Source organism: Phyllobates terribilis, unplaced genomic scaffold, assembly GCF_046119375.1.
Source record: "Phyllobates terribilis strain yellow unplaced genomic scaffold, ASM4611937v1 Scaffold_1__5_contigs__length_1240528914, whole genome shotgun sequence".
In the NCBI taxonomy this organism is placed as follows: Eukaryota; Metazoa; Chordata; class Amphibia; order Anura; family Dendrobatidae; genus Phyllobates; species Phyllobates terribilis.
The window spans coordinates 204612189-204634044 of NW_027362761.1; the positions used below are offsets into that span (position 1 = coordinate 204612189).

General features: G+C 42.4%; 1 protein-coding gene across 3 annotated transcripts in view; it reads right to left on the bottom strand.

Moving 5' to 3' along the window:
* Window positions 1-21856, bottom strand: part of AGTPBP1 (ATP/GTP binding carboxypeptidase 1) — a 189108-nt gene that overhangs the window by 14281 nt on the left and 152971 nt on the right. For all 3 annotated transcript variants that reach the window (XM_073670940.1, XM_073670941.1, XM_073670942.1), the window contains one exon: window positions 10734-10894. In XM_073670940.1, the coding sequence (XP_073527041.1) occupies window positions 10734-10894 (161 nt within the window). The remainder of the gene's footprint in view (window positions 1-10733; window positions 10895-21856) is intronic.

Here is a 21856-nt window from a genome sequence, read left to right on the forward strand (position 1 = left end):
AGTGTGAGTCAGCATAAGGTCTCCATTTGTGACCAAGAAACACAGACGGAAACTGAAAGCTAAAAGGAGGACCATGGTGGGCACATTCAGGTCAGCAGGAGGGGCCCATGAATGGGGAAAGAGGGTCCTCACTGTTACAGGAAATGAGTGGAAAGAGGTCATCGCATCATCATAATATGCACATGGCTATTAAGCACATGAGCCAACGTGTCCTCCATGGGGAGGGACAGCAATTAATACACATAGTGCAGTGGTTACACGGATCAGTGGCACTTATGTGCTGATCAGTTGATAGTGGCAGGGTCATCGGTCATTGTACCCCATCAATAGGTAGTGCTTCTGTATTCTATGAGATTGCTGCGCTAGTGGTAAGTATTGCAGTTGGACTGACACCTCTGCAGTAGGCAGAAGAGGAGTCATTGTTCATCAGTTGTCAGTCAGACGCCAAAACCTAACACTAACATAGTAAGGTAAGGAGGAAGTACAATCCTGAGGGTGTGGATGCAGTGATCAGTGCATAGCTGTTCTAGGGTAGGCGCGCTGTGGTTATACAGAGGTGTCTGACCAATCCAAATACCCAGCAAAGTAGTGGAAGGAGAGAGTCTGGTGCTATGGATGTGGATCACATGATCTGTGCCGTTATGTGCTAAGGCAGGCAGAAGGCGGGGCCTTCCATGTTAGGCAGCAGGGCCCAGCGGGGGATTCATAGACTCCCCAGTGCGCCAGTCCCTGCCTGCATGTATCACTAATTCAGCTTTCTTGGGATGGATTAGAAACACAAGTTTGTTTCTAAATAAAACCTACGGCATGTAACACCAATCAGGCACAAGAGACTGGGTCAATTTCAACGGGAAGTAAAGTTATATAAAAATATGGCTATTGGATCTCCTGTAATGTACTGTACATTTACAAGCTGTTTTATTACATTCTGTACAAGATTTTATTTTACTGCAAATCGTAACGCTCTTGAACACGTACTGCAACACACTAAAAGCCAATCACATCATCTCTCCTCATGCTCTGCCTGTATGAACATACATTTCAGAAACTGGTTTGCAGAAATTAAAAGGATTCACTAATGTACTCATGTACAAATATCACACTGACCTACGTCTCTTTAGTCCCCAGGTTAAAAATTACATCAACCATGCATTCAGTTTATAGTAATTTATGTCCAACTGCCAGCACCCCCATGATCTTCAGAGTGAAGAAGCCAAGACACTAGTTAAAGGGGTTGTGAACCACTTTAAAAATAACCTGACCGGTCCAGATTCCCTATGTAAATAAAAGCAGATCATGTTAGGTGATATTCCAGCCATTGGGGTGGGATGCAGTACTGCGCAGTCACGACTGTTCTCCAATCATGTTCACTCTTCAGTGGATTGATGTCTTGCTCACCACATTCGAGGGCGAAGCAGAACATCAATCAACTGAACAGTTGACATGATTGGAGAACAGTCGTGACTGCTGAGTGCTGTGCCCAGAAGACTAGAAAGGAGAAGACAAAGCGCGATTATAACATTGTTTTCTCCTTTCATGGATGACTGCTGCCTGTGATAGGCACATGCTGAGGATGTTAATTATCACCTTTAACATGCTCTGCTTTCACTTACATCGAGAATTTGAACCTGTCTAGTTCCACTGAAATTAGATGGGAATACACCCTGAAAGGGAAGTCCCCATCTCTTACATTTATGGCATTTCCACAGGATATGCCATAAATCTACCTACCATTGGGATCTGAGTCTTCCTCCAGAATGGGGCACTGACAAGTGCCATGTGTCAGTGGAAAGATGGTTCGAATTCTCATACAAATCCATGAGAAATACGAGCATCTCTACTGCCAGCAGCACACATCAGAGACCCGTTCTCAAGATAGATTCAGATCATATTAGTAGGATCCAAATCTACTATAAATGCGTAGCAAATCATGCTGACATGCCATAGACATGAGAGATGGGGATATGCCTTTAAATTAGCTCATAAATAGGCCTATGGTGCTGGTAACATAAAAAGCAGAATAGTGTTGCTCTATCTTACTGCTGCCTATGCCCCCCTGCCGGTCTCCTGGCACCCACTTCCAGCTGGGGAAGTCAGGTGACTGCTTCAGCCAATTAGCGGCCACTGATTGTTCCAGGTTTGGCATCTGCGGTCATGTTGTGTTAAAGAGCTAGAGAACTATTTTTTGTGGCTTTAACGGAATGTGATCAATTATAGGCTGCAATGTTCATGTCACAGCCCTCACCAAAGTGGAAGACAGGTTGGGAACCCCAAAAGTACGGAACAGTGGCAGGGCTTCCGTAGGGTATGTGGTTGTTGTTTTTTTTTTTCTTTAATGTAAGCACAACTGTGGGCTTAAGTTATAAGTGCGTATGGAAGAGACCCATCAGTCAAAGAGTGGGGCGAGATGCCGCCGGGGCTGGCCTCAAACAAGATGATACGCAAAGACCCCAGCCGACCTTTCAAGTATGTTTTTTTCTGAAACGCCACAGCGTCTAAGAGTAAAACATATATAGTTGCAAGAACGACACTAGTGTTCTTTACATGGTGTGGGCAGCACGAATCAGATGACAAGTTCCCTTTAAATGTTTTCACCCCCCAGCCTTTCAAGTTTGGTGACCTGGTTAGCAAAATGAGGACTCAACACTGGCCCAACAATCATGAGACCTTGATGGATTTGACTTTGTTGGCCACACCGTTTTAACTGCTGGACGCTCATCAATAACAACCTTACTTTGATTTGGTCTTCTACCTTACCTGATACTTGTGACCTAGGGATTGTTGAGTAACCAATAGATTATATATTAATATGGGGAGTTCTACAGGTAAATAATTCATGTAATAGATGTTCGGTTTAGACCACTTTTGCTCTAAAAATGATGTACATAAAATAAGAATAAAAGAAAATCCCTTTTGTCTTTGTGATTACAGAATATATTTTATTGATGCTTTGGTGGGAAGAAGCAACCATAATAAATCAAAAGAAAATGCTCTTCCAATGTTGACTTAAATTGCTTCCTGATTAAAGGTTACGCCAAGAAGCTCCTCTGTTGGTTTTAATGAATCGAGATATTTTATACAACTCTTCAGTTTGCTTGCTTTTTTATATAAGATGAAAGACCTCAGACAGACAGTAATCTTTGTTGCAGAATGAAATCAGCAGCATAACGCTGATCTCATCTAATACATCAGGTTCCCAGATTCCAACGAGAACTTTCTTATGCATAATGTATTGTTATAGACTAAGACTAACAGAACTGTTTAACAGAAGGAAGTATTGGCTTAAAAGTAGCAGGGTATTTTGCTGTACATACCATATAACTAAGCCTCTTTAATTTATTTAAGTGCATGCCCACTAAAACATTTATCACCTATCCACGGCCTAGGTGATATATATGATTGTTAGGGTTATGACTGCTGGGACTTTGGGGCCCCCCTCTTTTTGGAACTGCAGAACAGCCCTATTCTCTTGAGCGAGTCTGTGCCGTCATGCCAGGCAGCACCTAGATTGATGCATCACTGTGTACCCCAGGGGTCAGAACCATGCCAGATGCTGATGTCATATGTATTGTTTGGACAACCATACCCAATTAGTAAGCAAGAGACCTACTACTTACAGGGGAGTAACGATTGCGGTTGTATGGTGCGGAAAGGGGGTCAGTCGACGCCAGCGCCTATTTCAGTTGAATGTGTATCCGAGGACGCATATTCAGCTGAAATGTATTGTGGCGCAGAGATCTGCCGGCTCTCTGCACTGCAATACATGCCGCCAGCCAATCAGAGGCTGGCAGCTGACATCGGCGTGCCCATCATGAGCAGCGCATGGCAGTGACGTCATGCACCACTCATGGCTGGCTCGTCAAAGTCAGCTGCCAGCTATAGAAAAGGACACCGCACATCATGTGAGCCGTGGAAGGTCAGAAAAAAAATGTATGTATGTATGTATGTATGTATGTATGTATGTATGTATGTATGCATGCATGCATGCATGCATGTATGTATGTATGTATGTATGCATGTATGTATGTATGCATGTATGCATGTATGTATGTGTTGAAAAAGAGCAGCAGAATGGACATTATATCAGGAAGGTGCCCAGGATGGGGGACATTATTACTGAAAATTATTACTGAAAGGGGCCCATGTTGGGGACATTATAACAGGATGGGAGACATTATACCAGGATGAGGCCAGGACAGGGGAGATTATAAACAGGAAAGGACACAGGATGGGGGACATAGTATGAGGAAGGGGCCTGGGATGAGGGACTTTATTACAGAAAGGGACTAGGACGGGAGTCAGTGTTATAGGAAGGTGCCTTTATGGGAATATCATTACACACACACAGTACAGACCAAAAGTTTGGACACACCTTCTCATTTAAAGATTTTTCTGTATTTTCATGACTATGAAAATTGTACATTCACACTGAAGGCATCAAAACTATGAATTAACACATGTGGAATTATATACTTAACAAAAAAGTGTGAAACAACTGAAAATATGTCTTATATTCTAGGTTCTTCAAAGTAGCCACCTTTTGCTTTGATGACTGCTTTGCACATTCTTGGCATTCTCTTGATGAGCTTCAAGAGGTAGCCACCGGAAATGGTTTTCACTTCACAGGTGTGAAACTGAAAATATGTCTTATATTCTAGGTTCTTCAAAGTAGCCACCTTTTGCTTTGATGACTGCTTTGCACACTCTTGGCATTCTCTTGATGAGCTTCAAGAGGTAGTCACCGGAAATGGTCTTCCAACAATCTTGAAGGAGTTCCCAGAGATGCTTGGCACTTGTTGGCCCTTTTGCCTTCACTCTGCGGTCCAGCTCAACCCAAACCATCTCGATTGGGTTCAGGTCTGGTGACTGTGGAGGCCAGGTCATCTGGCGTAGCACCCCATCACTCTACCTCTTGGTCAAATAGCCCTTACACAGCCTGGAGGTGTGTTTGGGGTCATTGTCCTGTTGAAAAATAAAATGATGGTCCAACTAAACGCAAACCGGATGGAATAGCATGCCGCTGCAAGATGCTGTGGTAGCCATGCTGGTTCAGTATGCCTTCAATTTTGAATAAATCCCCAACAGTGTCACCAGCAAAGCACCCCCACACCATCACACCTCCTCCTCCATGCTTCACGATGGGAACCAGGCATGTAGAGTCCATCCGTTCACATTTTCTGCGTCGCACAAAGACACGGTGGTTTGAACCAAAGATCTCAAATTTGGACTCATCAGACCAAAGCACAGATTTCCACTGGTCTAATGTCCATTCTTTGTATTCTTTAGCCCAAACAAGTCTCTTCTGCTTGTTGCCTGTCCTTAGCAGTGGTTTCCTGGCAGCTATTTGACCATGAAGGCCTGCTGCACAAAGTCTCCTCTTAACAGTTGTTGTAGAGATGTGTCTGCTGCTAGAACTCTGTGTGGCATTGACCTGGTCTCTAATCTGAGCTGCTGTTAACCTGCGATTTCTGAGGCTGGTGACTCGGATAAACTTATCCTCAGAAGCAGAGGTGGCTCTTGGTCTTCCTTTCCTGGGGCGGTCCTCATGTGAGCCAGTTTCTTTGTAGCGCTTGATGGTTTTTGCAACTGCACTTGGGGACACATTCAAAGTTTTCCCAATTTTTCGCACTGACTGACCTTCATTTCTTAAAGTAATGATGGCCACTCGTTTTTCTTTACTTAGCTGCTTTTTTCTTGCCATAATACAAATTCTAACAGTCTATTCAGTAGGACTATCAGCTGTGTATCCACCAGACTTCTGCACAACACAACTGATGGTCCCAACACCATTTATAAGGCAAGAAATCCCACTTATTAAACCTGACAGGGCACACCTGTGAAGTGAAAACCATTTCTGGTGACTACCTCTTGAAGCTCATCAAGAGAATGCCAAGAGTGTGCAAAGCAGTCATCAAAGCAAAAGGTGGCTACTTTGAAGAACCTAGAATATAAGACATATTTTCAGTTGTTTCACACTTTTTTGTTAAGTATATAATTCCACATGTGTTCATTCATAGTTTTGATGCCTTCAGTGTGAATGTACAATTTTCATAGTCATGAAAATACAGAAAAATCTTTAAATGAGAAGGTGTGTCCAAACTTTTGGTCTGTACTGTACATATACACACACACTTGTACATACATACACAGTGGGTCACACTCTGCACCCCATCTTGACTGAAAAAAAAAACCAGAAATGTAGAAATTGTGGCAAAGTTCTTAAAAAAGAAAAACTGGAAAATCACATGCTCATAAGTATTCAGACCCTTTGCTTGGTATTGAGTAGAAGCACCCTTTTATGCTAGTACAGCCATAAATCTTCTTGGGAATGATGCAACAAGTTTTTTCACACCTGGATTTGGGGATCCGCTGCCATTCTTCCTTGCAGATCCTCTCCAGTTCCATCAGGTTAGATGGTGAACGTTGGTGGACAGTCATTTTCAGGTCTCTCCAGAGATGCTTAATTGAGTTAAGGTCAGGGCTCTGGCTGGGCCAATCAAGAATGGTCACAGAGTTGTTCTGAATCCACTCCTTTGTTATTTTAGCTGTGTGCTTAGGGTCATTGTCTTGTTGGAAGGTGAACCTTCGGCCAAGTCTGAGGTCCAGAGCACTTTGGAAGAGATTTTCATCCAGGATATATCTGTACTTGGCCTCATTCATGTTTCCTTCAATTGCAACCAGTCGTCCTGTCCCTGCAACTGAAAAACCACTCCATAGCATGATGCTGCCACCACCATGTTTCACTGTTGGGATTGTATTGGGCAGGTGATGAGCAGTGCCTGGTTTTCTCCACACATACCGCTTAGAATTATCACCAAAAAGTTCTATCTTCGTCTCATAAGACCAGAGAATCTCATTTCTCATAGTCTGGGAGTCCTTCATGTGTTTTTGAGCAAACTCTATGCGGACTTTCATATGTCTTGCACTGAGGAGAGGCTTCCATCAGGGCCACTCTGCCATAAAGGCCCGACTGGTGGAGAACTGCAGCGATAGTTGACTTTGTGGAACTTTCTCCCATCTCCCTACTGCATTTCTGGAGCTCAGCCACAGTGATCTTGGGGTTCTTCTTTACCTATCACACCAAGGCTCTTCTCCCACGATTGCACAGTTTGGCTGGACGGCCAGGTCTAGGACGACTTCTGGTGGTCCCAAACTTCTTCCATTTGAGGATTATGGAGGCCACTATGCTCTTAGGAACCTTGAGTAATGCAAAAATTCTTTTGTAACCTTGGCCAGATCTGTGCCTTGCCACAATTCTGTCTCTGAGCTCCTTGGGCAATTCCTTTGAGCTCATGATTCTCATTTGGTCTGACATGCACTTTGAGCTGTGAGGTTTTATATAGACAGGTGTGTGCCTTTCCAAATCAAGTACTATCAGTTTAATTAAACACAGCTGGACTCCAATGAAGGAGTAGAACCATCTCAAGGAGGATCACAAGGAAATGGACAGCATGTGATTTAAACAAGAGTGTCTGAGCAGAGGGTCTGAATACTTATGACCATGTGAGATTTCAGCTTTTCTTTTTTAATAAATTTGCAAAAATTTCTACATTTCTGTTTTTTTTTCAGTCAAGATGCGGTGCAGAGTGTACTTTAATGAGAAAAAAAATGAACTTTTTAGAATTTACCAAATGACTGCAATGAAACAAAGTGAAAAATTTAAAGGGGTCAGAATACTTTCCATACCCACTATGTACAGTATGTATGTATGTATGTATGTATGTATGTATGTAGATAGATAGATAGATAGATATTGTATACTATGGAGCCTGGTAAGCGTCACCTTTAAACAATCCTAATGCAATCATTTAAAAGGAATATACAAGCCGATCTACAACTATGAATGCAGATCTCTAGTTAAGCATGCTACTAAGCTTGGGGAAATGGCGCTGTTCTAAATGAAAAGCATCGTTCTTTTTGTAAATGGCTCTTTGTTAATGTCGTAATCTGAGATCCATTATAATAAATCGAGGTGTAATCACTTCATCAGGCATTAGTCTGTGTGTTTAACCTACAATATGGTTATACCTTTTAAACAGAACAGTGTGGCGGAGTGACAAAAGTGCAATCTGTGCATTAATTATTCTCTCTATTTGCATGCTATCCAACACTTAACAGCATAAAGCGTAATGGGGAATTGGCATTGTTACAAACAAGGCAGCTGTTTTATACTTCTGGAGTTTCAAAGGGACAGCATGCACATAAATTCATTCTCTCTTAAAATTGCAGAGAGCTGCTGGGGTGATCAATTCCCGCAAGCGCCCCTCCGTACTATCATTTCACTGCGATAGCTGACTTCTTTTCATAACAGCAATATTACTCACATCTGTGTCAGAGACATTGAACAGACAAGAAGGAAACCTCATCAGAGCTTCCACTGGTTTCTTGGGGTTTAATAAAACCCCACAATTTGTCACTGCCACTGGACAGCTACATGGAAAGAGTTGACTAAGAACACACAACACATCATTGTGTGCTGCGTTTGCTTTCGGTCAATCAACGGTTTAGTTTCCACAGGGAGCAAGAAATGAGCAAGTTCATAAGCGCCTCCATAGTTATCAATGTCTGAAGAGTGAAAAAAGGGAAAATAAGGGAAATTGCAAATAAAGTATACTTCCTCTAATATGTATGGGGGCCTTTAGCGTAATGGGAATCTGTGTCATACATTTGTCTTTTTTAGGGCAGGTGCAGACGAGCGTATTCTCAGTCCAAGTGCGATCCGACAAAACATTGGAACGCACTCAGACCAATGTTTTTCCGAGGAAAAGAATCAGATATGTGCGAGGCCCCATGGACTGAATCTGCCTGAGAAAAAAAAAAAATCGCACCATGCCAGAGTTTGATCTGATATTCGGATTGCACTCAGTGATGCAAGTCAATAAGTTAGTGGAAAATGTCAGACTACACTCTGATGACATCTAAGTGCAGTCCGATTTCCACGGACTGACAGAATGAAGATGGAGAAAAAAATTTTCTCCATCGTCTCATCTGAGAAGCTCTGATCAAACGCCGATTTGGATAATCGAACCGATTCTCTCAGATGATAGAATTTAAGCTCTTCTGGATCTGCCCTTAGGCTGTACATTGCAGCTTAGTCCTATTCATATATCATTGAACTTGCTTACATTTCAGTACGTCAAAGAGGGACATTTAAGCCCTCCCACAGGGAATACCAACTTTAAGGCCACGGCCCCACTATCAGTATTCGGTCAGTATTTTTTCTCAGGAGTGGGAGCCAAAACCAGGTGAGGATCAATCAGAGAAAAGGTATAATAGGAGTGGGTGATAAATGCAAAATTTTTGACTTGTTTCTGAGAAAAAATACTGACCGAATACAGATAGCGGGGCCATGGCCTAAGATTGGGTCTGCACCTCATCCCTTTGTGGCTTTGATTGTGGGAGTTTTCTGACAAAATCAGGACAGTTGACAAAGTACCGTATGTAAAGACTCATCCTCGGAAAATGCAGACATTGACTGAAGCATCAAGCAAAAGAGTGCTAGTTGAACAAAGAATAAGGATTTTTATTGACCTTTATATGTCCTGTACACCACCATTTCAAAAGAAATACAGGATTCTTTTTCTTCCCTGCAGAATACTATAAATTAGGTTTATTCTATATACATGTATATATAAAAAAAAACACCCTTCCTGGAATCACACTGGGACACAGCAAAATCTTTACTGTGTCCTGAAAAGCCCCAGAAAATATAACTTAATACACAGAAAGAGCATTGCTGGAAGACTAATGTTCCCTGTACGACTAATGTTCTCTACTGGTCTAATGATTTCACCATTTTAGAAAGTATTACTTGGGATTAAAGTAACAAAATAAAATCAGCAACATATCAATAATTCAAGTGCTGCGTTTGGTGCTTGCTCACTATCAATTATACTCCTCGCAATTGGGAATCAATGTAACCATCATAGATCACTTAGAGTCATCAAATGGCCAGCATGTAAAGCGATACCACAGAACATTATAATACAATGAAACAATGGATAATTGGGTACTATTCCTTTCCTACTATTATTGTAGCCATACAAAAGCTTGGGGTTTAGGCTATAAATATACTTCGGTATCCTGTATAATAATGGAGGGCCTCTAATAAGATAGAGAAATGCTGTACACATTACAGCAATACGGCCATAAACATTATATTTCTAAAACAGGAGAACTGACACAAAAAACTTCTTTTTTTTTCGAAGCCCAAAGTTGCAGATTTTGTATTCAGTTTTCCTCATTTTATTCAAGGGGATTCCCTCTGAATCTCATTATTCAAGGATTTAGACAGATGGCGTCAGGAACATCAAACCAAGATTAAAATAAAATAAAAAATCCCTTCTAAGACATCTTTCAAATCTGAAGTTCAAGTGGGTCATGAGGAGACTACATTGGACCTACCAATTGCTATTGGAGTTTCATGCCTTCAGATGCCAAGATACTCGTTGTTGTCTAAGGGTTAACAGCTACCAATGCTGCTTTGATACTGGTTATAAAGCAAAAAACTTTTGGAAATAGATCAATTAAATAATTTCTTTAAATTCCAAGCAAAAAGTATGCCAAAATGATAATTATCTGACCTGTGAAGTGAAAAGCTGTAGGACAGCTTGAAAATACGTCACCTAAAAATCTGCCAGGTTAGTGCAGAGTGACAAAGGAATTAAACGGTCTATGCTCGAGAAAAGGCAAATATTTTGACAATTAACCATAAAGATAAGTTATTACATTACCTTGCAACCTTACAGCTGGACTCGATCAGATCATTCTCGATATCCAGGAGGCTTGGAGGAAGGCTGAATTCCATGGGAGAGGTCAGCCGCTTTAAGCGAAGTAATCCTATGCAGAATTTGGCACCCATCTCTTCAAGCTCCTTTGTCCCAATCTGCAAACCCTAGAGCAAAAAGAAATGTGTTTCGCTTCAACTACATGAAAACAGATAATCTGTAACAGTTCATAAATCACTTCTTTAGCGATTGATCTAGCAACTTAGATACAGCTTACCACCAAATTAAAAAGCGAAAAATAATTAAAAGGAAGATTCCAGCCAAATACAGGAGGTCATGGTTTAAGGCGCTCCATCAACACAGAGAACCTGAATTAGCTCCAAATCATGAAACTCCTAAAAACATATGAGGGTCATTTCCACAGCTCCATGTTCGGGACAGGCTTACAAATCACAAGTAACACTGGCCACATACTATATAGAGCAGTCGCCCACTTACTCGCCAGAAAACTATTCCTCCTAATGTCCCAATACATATGCACGATAGGACTGCTATGTGTTCTCTATGGGGAGAGGGGAATAAACTTCTGACAGACACATTTAGTGGCAGATCATCTTAAAAGGATCGAGCACTGAAATCCAACATGCCCGAACAGCATCTAAAATGCGAGGAACAGACAGTACACCAGAATACACATTATATGGTCAGTCAGTCAGTCTAGACCACACTTCAAAATCTGGCCCGCAGGCTGAATCTGGCCCGAGACACTGGCACCGCCCCCACATTATACTGTATGGAGGACTATGTGGGGCCCATTATACTGTATGGAGGACTATGTGGGGCCCATTATACTGTATGGAGGACTATGTGGGGCCCATTATACTGTATGGAGGACTGTGTGGGGCCTATTATTCTGTATGGAGGACTATGTGGGGCTCATTATTCTGTATGGAGGACTATGTGAGGCCCATTATACTGTATGGAGGGCTATGTGGGGCCCATTATACTGTATGGAGGGCTATGTGGGGCCCATTATACTGTATGGAGGACTATGTGGGGCCCATTATACTGTATGGAGGACTGTGTGGGGCCTATTATTCTGTATGGAGGACTATGTGGGGCTCATTATTCTGTATGGAGGACTATGTGGGGCCCATTATACTGTATGGAGGACTATGTGGGGCCCATTATACTGTATGGAGGACTATGTGGGGCCCATTATACTGTATGGAGGACTATGTGGGGCCCATTATACTGTAAGGAGGACTATGAGGGGCCCATTATACTGTAAGGAGGACTATGTGGGGCCCATTATTCTGTATGGAGGACTATGTGGGGCCCATTATACTGCATGGAGGACTATGTGGGGCCCATTATACTGCATGGAGGACTATGTGGGGCCCATTATACTGCATGGAGGACTATGTGGGGCCCATTATACTGTATGGAGGACTATGTGGGGCCCATTATACTGTATGGAGGACTATGTGGGGCCCATTATACTGTATGGAGGACTATGTGGGGCCCATTATTCTGTATGGAGGACTATGTGGGGCCCATTATTCTGTATGGAGGACTATGTGGGGCCCATTATACTGTATGGAGGACTATGTGGGGCCCATTATACTGTATGGAGGACTATGTGGGGCCCATTATTCTGAATGCAGGACTATGTGGGGCCCATTATTCTCAATGCAGGACTATGTGGGGCCCATTATTCTCAATGCAGGACTATGTGGGGCCCATTATTCTGTATGGAGGACTATGGGGGCCCATTATTCTGAATGCAGGACTATGTGGGGTCCATTATTCTGAATGCAGGACTATGTGGGGCCCATTATACTGCGTGGAGGGCTGTGTGGGGGATCATAGTTGGGGCATCATACTGGGTTGAGGTCGCCATACTTTACTGGGGGTAATTATACTGTGCATGTGGAGGGTACTGTGGAGGAATTCACTGTGGGGGTATTATACTGTATTTGGTGGGCACTTTTGTTTAAATCATACTTTATTAATCTGTATTTATTAATTAAAGGTTTTTTTATCCTTTGTTATTACATATTTAATTAGGTCATATGTTTTTTTACTGCTCTTACATATTATATTATTCCAGTATGCCCCATTATGTGTTTTTTTTATTCTAAGATTTGTTAATTAAAATCTACTTTGTTCATGGCACAACCCCTTTAAGTTTGTCTCCATATGAAAAGGTTAATCGTTATATTTGATAAGGAAAAACGTCATCAATTGTAGACATTTTATTAAAAAGATATCAAGGTTGGCTCGTGACTTTGTCCAAGTTTTTTATTTTGGTCCTCTGTGTATTTGAGTTTGACATCCCTGGTCTAGCCGAAATTGGTAGTTTGGAAGACCTATATCTAATGTGGAAGACCATCTTTAGACTGGACATTTGACGGACTTCTAAAAGAGATCATATTGGCCCTGATTCATCATTGCCTTTGCACCTGTTTTCGGTCCAGTTTTGTGCTTTTATTTTTTTAGTAGCACTCAATTCATTATTCTATTTGCACCTTTTTAAGTCTATTTTATATGTGCTCGCCCTTTTTTTGCTTTTCTTTTCTGCTTTGCTTTGTGCGTGGAGTCTATTCCAGATGTTTTAGCCTGATTCATTAATTGCGACTTTTAAAAAAAAGTCACAAAATTTGGTGGAGTTCTCTTTTTTTTTTTTTTAAAGGTATGTCTTTTCTTTAACTTTTGGAGCCAATGTGTGACTTTGGGCACCAAAAAGGAACAAAAACAAGGAAGCCCATTTAAATTTTGTACGAAATTCATTCGGCAAGACAAAAAAAGAAAGTGAATTAACAAAAACGACAAATCTTTATTCACAGTAGTAATATTTTTATTTTCACGTGGTATGTTAAAATCTTAAAAAATGTTTATAGAAGAACCTAAATAATCTGCCATTCTGTCCAGGCTAAGAGACAACTCTTGGATGATTTTCTGTTAGCATCATTGGGATTTCTAAAAGGGCAGCATATGACGATGGGTGGATTGATTTGCAGGACTTTGGTCCATTGGTCAGGTCAGTACTTTTAGACCGCTGGATGGTAAGGTAGCGAATCTCTTATCTTTTGGGTCCCTGGCCATTGCGTCATGCTGTAATGAGGACATTGTGCCAGCCCTGGCTAATCAAAAGCTGTACAGGGGTTTCCAAAAGGTAATAGGTTCATGACCCTAGCATCCAGCGGCCTGAGAATACTGACCTGGACAATGGACCGGAGTCCAGCAAATCATTCCGACAAACATCAGCAGTAACACCTCTAAACAGGGGCGGACATACCAGTGATGCAGGCTGTGCAGTTGCACAGGGACCCAGGCGGCCCACTTCCAAAGAAACAAGCAGCTTCAGTCAGAGACACATTATTGGAATGTAAAGGGCCCATATATTATTGGAATGTAAAGGGCCCATATACTGTTCTTGCACATGGGCCTTTTTCAGTTTCTGTCTGCCCCTGCCTCCGAGTTTAGTGTAAAAATAAGCCGGGTCTAACAAAATGGCCTTTTATTGTATAAGAAGGTTACCCTCAAGAATCAGTTGTAATCTGTGAAAGAACTCACAGTAACTGTTTTATTCCCCTGCAGCGCCTCTGCAGGAGCAATGGGGCATTACACATTGTCTACACAATGAAAAATGTCCACGTAATGGCCAAATGTGCCACTTCCTCAAGAATGACAGATATTGTTTCAGCTCAACCTTTGCCTTCTTTTAGACCAGAAATGTTAAACTGAACAACTGAAAAGGAGTTTTCTAAATCAGAGAAGCCCTTAAAATAATTTCACTGAGAGGTCATCAGCAGGAGGGAGGCTGCAGAGGGAAAGCACATGGTGCCCAATAAAGTGAATATAGTCTCAAATGGTATGAAAGGCATCAAACAACTGACTAAAAAGCCGTTTGTGGGGTCTATGGTTACAATACTTACTCCAGAGTAATTACCTTTCTTCACTATTAACCCCTCACTGCGGAAACATTTACCTTAGGTTTTCCTCTTATTTATTGAGTGGTCCATGGCTAGTTAAGACCCTAAATGGTTATTTCTCTACTCAAACAGCTAAAGCCAACAAGTCTTGGCTCTACTTGTTGTTGATCCAGGTGTTTTAAACAAGTAGGTTTTAATTTACGAGACTTCATTTCAGAAGAGGAAGATGGTGCATCAATCAAATGACCGCATGGAGTATTATCAAGGAATCAATGCACTGGCAGGACAATAATTTGTCTCTGTCAAATCTAAAACCACTTAGTGAACATGAGGATATACAGAAGCAATAGTGTAACATGAACCTGAGCATGCCTAGGCCATTTGAAGAAAATATTGAACTATATCAATATATTATTATTTTCATTATTGCTGAATATATATATATATATACATCTATATATATATATATACATATATATATATATATACATATATATATATATATATATATATATATACATATATATATATATATATATATATATATATATATATATATATATATATATATATATATATACACACACATACATACACACATACATACATACATACATACATACATACATACATACATACATACATACATACATATATATATATATATATACAGTGCCTACAAGTAGTATTCAACCCCCTGCAGATTTAGCTGGTTGACACATGCGGAATTAACTTGGCATTGTGACATTTGTACTGTAGATCAGCCTGGAAGTGGGAAATGCACTGCAGCAAATTTTGTTTTTGTTTTTTTTTTTTTGTTTTTTTTTTAAACGTAAAAAGTTAATTCAGAGTGTCATTTATTATTCAACCCCTCAAACCACAAGAATTCTGTTTGGTCCCCCTAAAGTATTAAGAAGTAGTTCAGGCACCAAGAATAATGAGCTTCACATGTGTGGATTAAAGATCTCTTTTGCCAGCCTTTTCTGAGTATTTAAGACCCTCCCCAAACTTGTGAACAGCACTCAGACATGGTCAACATGGGAAAGACAAAGGAGCATTCCAAGGCCATCAGAGACAAGATCGTGGAGGGTCACAAGGCTGGCAAGGGGTACAAAACCCTTTCAAAGGAGTTGGGCCTACCTGTCTCCACTGTTGGGAGCATCATCCGTAAGTGGAAGGCTTAGGGAACTACTGTTAGCCTTCCACGGCCTGGACAGCCTTTGAAAGTGTCCTCCCGTGCCGAGGCCAGGCTTGTGCGAAGAGTCAAGGCTAACCCAAGGACAACAAGGAAGGAGCTCCGGGAAGATCTCATGGCAGTGGGGACATTGGTTTCAGTCAATACCATAAGTAACGTACTCCACCGCAATGGTCTCCGTTCCAGACGAGCCCGTAAGGTACCTTTACTTTCAAAATGTCATGTCAAGGCTCGTCTACAGTTTGCTCATGATCACTTGGAGGACTCTGAGACAGACTGGTTCAAGGTTCCATGGTCTGATGAGACCAAGATCGAGATCTTTGGTGCCAACCACACACGTGACGTTTGGAGACTGGATGGCACTGCATACGACCCCAAGAATACCATCCCTACAGTCAAGCATGGTGGTGGCAGCATCATGCTGTGGGGCTGTTTCTCTGCCAAGAGGCCTGGCCATCTGGTCCGCATCCATGGGAAGATGGATAGCACGGCCTACCTGGAGATTTTGGCCAAGAACCTCCGCTCCTCCATCAAGGATCTTAAGATGGGTCGTAATTTCATCTTCCAACAAGACAACGACCCAAAGCACACAGCCAAGAAAACCAAGGCCTGGTTCAATAGGGAAAAAGTCAAGGTGTTGGAGTGGCCTAGTCAGTCTCCTGACCTTAACCCAATTGAAAACTTGTGGAAGGAGCTCAAGAATAAAGTCCACATGAGACACCCAAAGAACCTAGATAACTTGGAGAAGATCTGCATGGAGGAGTGGGCCAAGATAACTCCACAGACCTGTGCCGGCCTGATCAGGTCTTATAAAAGACGATTATTAGCTGTAATTGCAAACAAGTGTTATTCCACAAAATATTAAACATAGGGGTTGTATAATAATTGACCCACACTTTTATGTTTAAAATTTAATAAAATTCAACTGAGCAACATAACTTTTTGGTTTGTAAGATTTATGCTTCTGTTCATAAAACCTACTCTCGTTTGCAGTTTGAAGGCTCTAACTTATTTGCATCTTATCAAACCAGCTAAATCTACAAGGGGTTGAATACTACTTGTAGGCACTGTATATAGGGTGGGCCATTTATACGGATACATATAAAATAAAATGGGAATGGTTGGTGGTATCAACATCCTGTTTGTGGCACATTAGTATATGGGAGGGGAAAACTTTTCCAGATGGGTGGTGACCATGGTGGCCATTTTGAAGTCGGCCATTTTGGATCCAACTTTATTTTCTTCAATGGAAAGATGTTTCAATGGGAAGATTTTTTCAATGGGTCATGTAACACATCAGACTTATTGAGAATTTCATAAGAAAAACAATGGTGTGCTTGGTTTTAATGTAACTTTATTTTTTCATGAGTTTTTTACAAGTTTATGACCACTTATAAAATGTGTTCAAAGTCCTGCCCATTGTGATGGATTGTCAATGCAACCCTCTTCTCCCACTCTTGACACACTGATAGCAACACCGCAGAAGAAATGCTAGCACAGGCTTCCAGTATCCGTTGTTTCAGATGCTGCACATCTTGTATCTTGATGGTATGGTGTGGTATATGGGGTACAAAGATAGTGGAGCCATTCTTTATCAATGGAAACCTCAATGCCACTGGATATCTGAAATTGCTACATGATGATGTGTTGCCCTCTTTATGCACTGAAGATGGCACGTTCCCTGAGTTTTTCCAACAAGATGGTGCACCACCACATTATGGGTGTCAGGTCCGAGCATTCCTACATGAACAGTTTCCTGGAAAGTGGATTGGTCGTCGTGGGCCAGTTGAATGGCCACCAAGGTCTCCCGATCTGACCCCCTTAGACTTTTATCCTTGTGGTCATCTGAAGGCAATTGTCTATGCTGTGAAGATATGAAATTGACAGTGGCAGTGCCATTTCTGGTCACTACTTGTAGAGGCATGTGTTTGCTGTATAACACAGCCCGCTCCATACACCCATACCCTCTCCATAACGTACAATAATGTTCTGAAGTGGAAAGAGAATAAGGGCTATTTATTTCCACCTGTGCAGGGTTAGTTTTTTTTATTGTTTATTTCTATACTAATTGCAAAATTAAGCAACTAGTTTTCATTAAAAATGTTCTATCATTTTGCAGTGCGTTTAAGTCTTTTTAAAAGAAAGGTGGACTGCCAAGTTTGAAACAAATCTGGCCCTCCCCCCTCCTTGTTCTTACTGTAAGGGCTCATGCACATAACTGATTATATTGGACGAGTGCTATCCATGGTTTTCACAGATAGCACTTGTACCCATATTATTCTATGGGGCTGTGCATATGTCCAATTATTTCCTTGGACTGAGTGGTCCGAGGGGAAAAAAAAAAAAATCTGTGACATGTCCAATTTTGATCAGAGTGCTGGATCAAAATCGGCCATGCAAATCTATGGGTGCGTGGAAAACATCGGACCGAACTTGGATAACACCCAAGTGAAGGACTAATTTCACAAACTGACATAATGGAGAATGTGAAGAATTTTTTTTTCTCTCCACCTCCAATAAAAACGAGTCCCATTCTAATCAGAGTCCGATCAGAAAAATTGGACCGTTTTTCTGAAGTGGAGAGAAAAGGGTTGTGTGCACCTATCCTTGGAGATACCAGCAGGGAGGAAGAAAGGGTTTTTACATGGCAAATCAGTGAGGAAAAAGAAGAGTGTGTGGGGGACACACTTGTTTATAACCTGAAGAATGGGAAATCACTCCAGGAGTGAAGCTGTGCTGATACATAAGAGCTGAGGACTGCAGCATCCTGGACACAGATCTCACCCCCAGCCTTTATTACTAGTGTTGAGTCACCCCCGTAGTGTTCGGGTTCGGTTCGGTTCGTCGAACACCGGGATGTTCGAGGAACTGTTCGTCGAACTGTTCGTCGAACACCTTACAACACCGTCGAACACCGTTAAAACCAATGGCAGGCAAACAAAAACACATAGAAACACATAGAAAACACCTGTAAAAGGTGTCCAAAAGCTGACAAACTGCTCAGAAGACACTCTCTTTAAAAAAGCCGGCCGGCAAATTCAGCAGCGGCATACACCGGTACCCGACAATTTAGACAAGAAGGAATAGAGCATCACACATAGATTAGATAGATAGAAACATGTCAGTCACACATATAAGAAGCACAGTGACAGTGTTGGTTACTGCACTTGTCATTTAGTGTAAAGGATTTATTAAAAAAAATATTAGTGTTTTCATGCACCGTCTCTTTAAAAAAGCCGGCCGGCAATTCAGCATCTGTACCCGACAATTTAGAACAGAAAGAATAGAGCTTCACACATAGATTAGATAGATAGAAACATGTCAGTCACATATATAATAAGTACAGTGATAGTGTTGCTTACTGTACTTGTCATTTAGTGTAAAGGATTTATTTAAAAAAATAATAGTGTTTTCATGCACTGTCTCTTTAAAAAAGCCGGCCGGCAATTCAGCATCTGTACCCGACAATTTAGAACAGAAAGATAGAGCATCACACATAGATTAGATAGATAGAAACATGTCAGTCACATATATATGAAGTACAGTGATAGTGTTGGTTACTGTACTTGTCATTTAGTATTAAAATAAAGGATTTATTATTAAAAAAATTGGCGTGGGGTTCCCCTTAATTTTAGGCTCTAGCGGAGGTTAAGCAGACGGCTGGGGCAGATGTTTGAAGCCTGGGAAGGGGGTAATACCCACGGAGCTTCCCAGGCTACTAATATCAGCCCCCAGCTGAATACATAGCCTTTACTAGCTATTAAAATGGGGGACCCCCCCAAAAAAATGACGTGGGGTCCCCCCTAATTTAATAGCTAGCAAAGGCTAGGCAGACAGCTGGGGGCTGATATTAATAGCCCAGGAAGGGAGCCATGAATATTGGCCCCCTCCCAGGCTAGAAACACCAGCCGTCAGCCGCCCCAGAAATGGCGCATTCATAGGATGCGCCAATTCTGGCACTTAGCCTCGCTCTTCCACGCTGCCCTGGTGCGGTGGCAGGGGGTAATAGGGTTGGGGTTGATGTCAGCTTATAATGCCAGCTGACATCAAGCCCAGGTTAGTAATGGAGAGGCGTCTATAAGACACCCCCATTACTAACCCCATAGTCAAAGTTAAAAAAAACACAAACACCCAGAATAAAGTCCTTTAATTGAAATAAAGACACAATCCTTTATTGTTCTAAATTAAACCATACTTACCATCACGCCCATTCCAGCTGAAGCCAACGATCTCCTGCAATAAAAGAAAAATAATAAAGCAACCTCATCCTTACCTTTCCATGGTTCCCACGACAGCTTCAGCTCTGCTACATCGAGATGACAGGCTGGACCGCAGCAGAACGCTGCCATCCAGCCTGTCATCCCGCAGACACTGAGAAGCGCAGGCTTGCTTGCGCTGCTCAGCGTCTCTCTGTGACGACATCCAGATGAGCCGAGTTCATGTCCAATGAACTCGGCTCACCTCATGCACGTCACTGACAGCGTGGGAAAATTCTCACGCTGAAGCGCTGATTGCAGGAGAATTTTCCCACGCTGTCAGTGACGTGCAGGAGGTGAGCTGAGTTCATTGGACATGAGCTCACCTCATGCACATCACTGACAGCGTGGGAGAATTCTCCTGCACTCAGCACTTCAGCGTGAGAATTTTCCCACGCTGTCAGTGACGTGCATGAGGTGAGCCGAGTTCATTGGACATGACCTCGGCTCATCTGGATGCCGTCACAGCGAGACAGTGAGGAGCGCAAGCATGCCTGCGCTTCTCAGTGTCTGCGGGATGACAGACTGGATGGCAGCGTTCTGCTGCGGTCCAGCCAGTCATCTCGATGTAGCAGAGCTGAAGCTGTCGTGGGAACCATGGAAAGGTAAGGATGAGGTTGGTTTATTATTTTTCTTTTATTGCAGGAGATCGTTGGCTTCAGCTGGAATGGGTGTGATGGTAAGTATGGTTTAATTTAGAACAATAAAGAATTGTGTCTTTATTTCTATTAAAGGACTTTATTCTGGGTGTTGTGTTTTTTTTAAATACTTTACTAGAAATTCATGGCGGTCATGTCTAATACTGGCGTGACCCCATGAATTTTGGGCTTGGGGCCAGCTGATAATACCAAGCTGGCCCTAACCCCTTTATTACCCAGTGAGCCACCGCACCAGGGCCCTGGATGAGTTGGGTACAGCGCCAGAAGATGGCGCTTCTATGAACGCGCCATTTTCCGGGGTGGCTGCGGACTGCAATTTGTAGCAGGGGGGGGGGGCCCAGAAAGCTTGGGCCTCCCTGCGCTGCAGATTCCAGCCCCCAGCTGCCTAGTTGTACCTGGCTGGACACAAAAATAGGGCGAAGCCCCACGTACTTTTTTTTTAATTATTTCATGAAATTCATGAAATAATTAAGAAAAAAAGGCCTTCCCTATATTGTTGTGTCCGGCCAGGTACAAATAGGCAGCTGGTGGATGGGGGCAGCCCGTTCCTGCCTGCTGTACCTGGCTGGACACAAATATAGTGCGAAGCCCCACTTCAGTTTTTTTAAATTATTTCAGGAAATTCATGAAATAATTTAAAAAAAATTGACGTGGGGCTTCGCACTATATTTGTGTCCAGCCAGGTACAGCAGGCAGGAACGGGCTGCCCCCAACCACCAGCTGCCTATTTGTACCTGGCCGGACACAACAATATAGGGAAGCCCTTTTTTTCTTAATTATTTCATGAAATAATTTAAAGAAAATTGACGTGGGGCTTCGCCCTGTTTTTGTGTCCAGCCAGGTACAACTAGGCAGCTGGGGTCTGGAATCCGCAGCGCAGGGAGGCCCAAGCTTTCTGGGCCACCCCCGCTGCAAATTGCAGTCCGCAGCCACCCCGGAAAATGGCGCGTTCATAGAAGCGCCATCTTCTGGCGCTGTACCCAACTCATCCAGGGCCCTGATGCGGTGGCTCACTGGGTAATAAAGGGGTTAGGGCCAGCTTGGCATTATCAGCTGGCCCTAAGCCCGAAATTCATGGGGT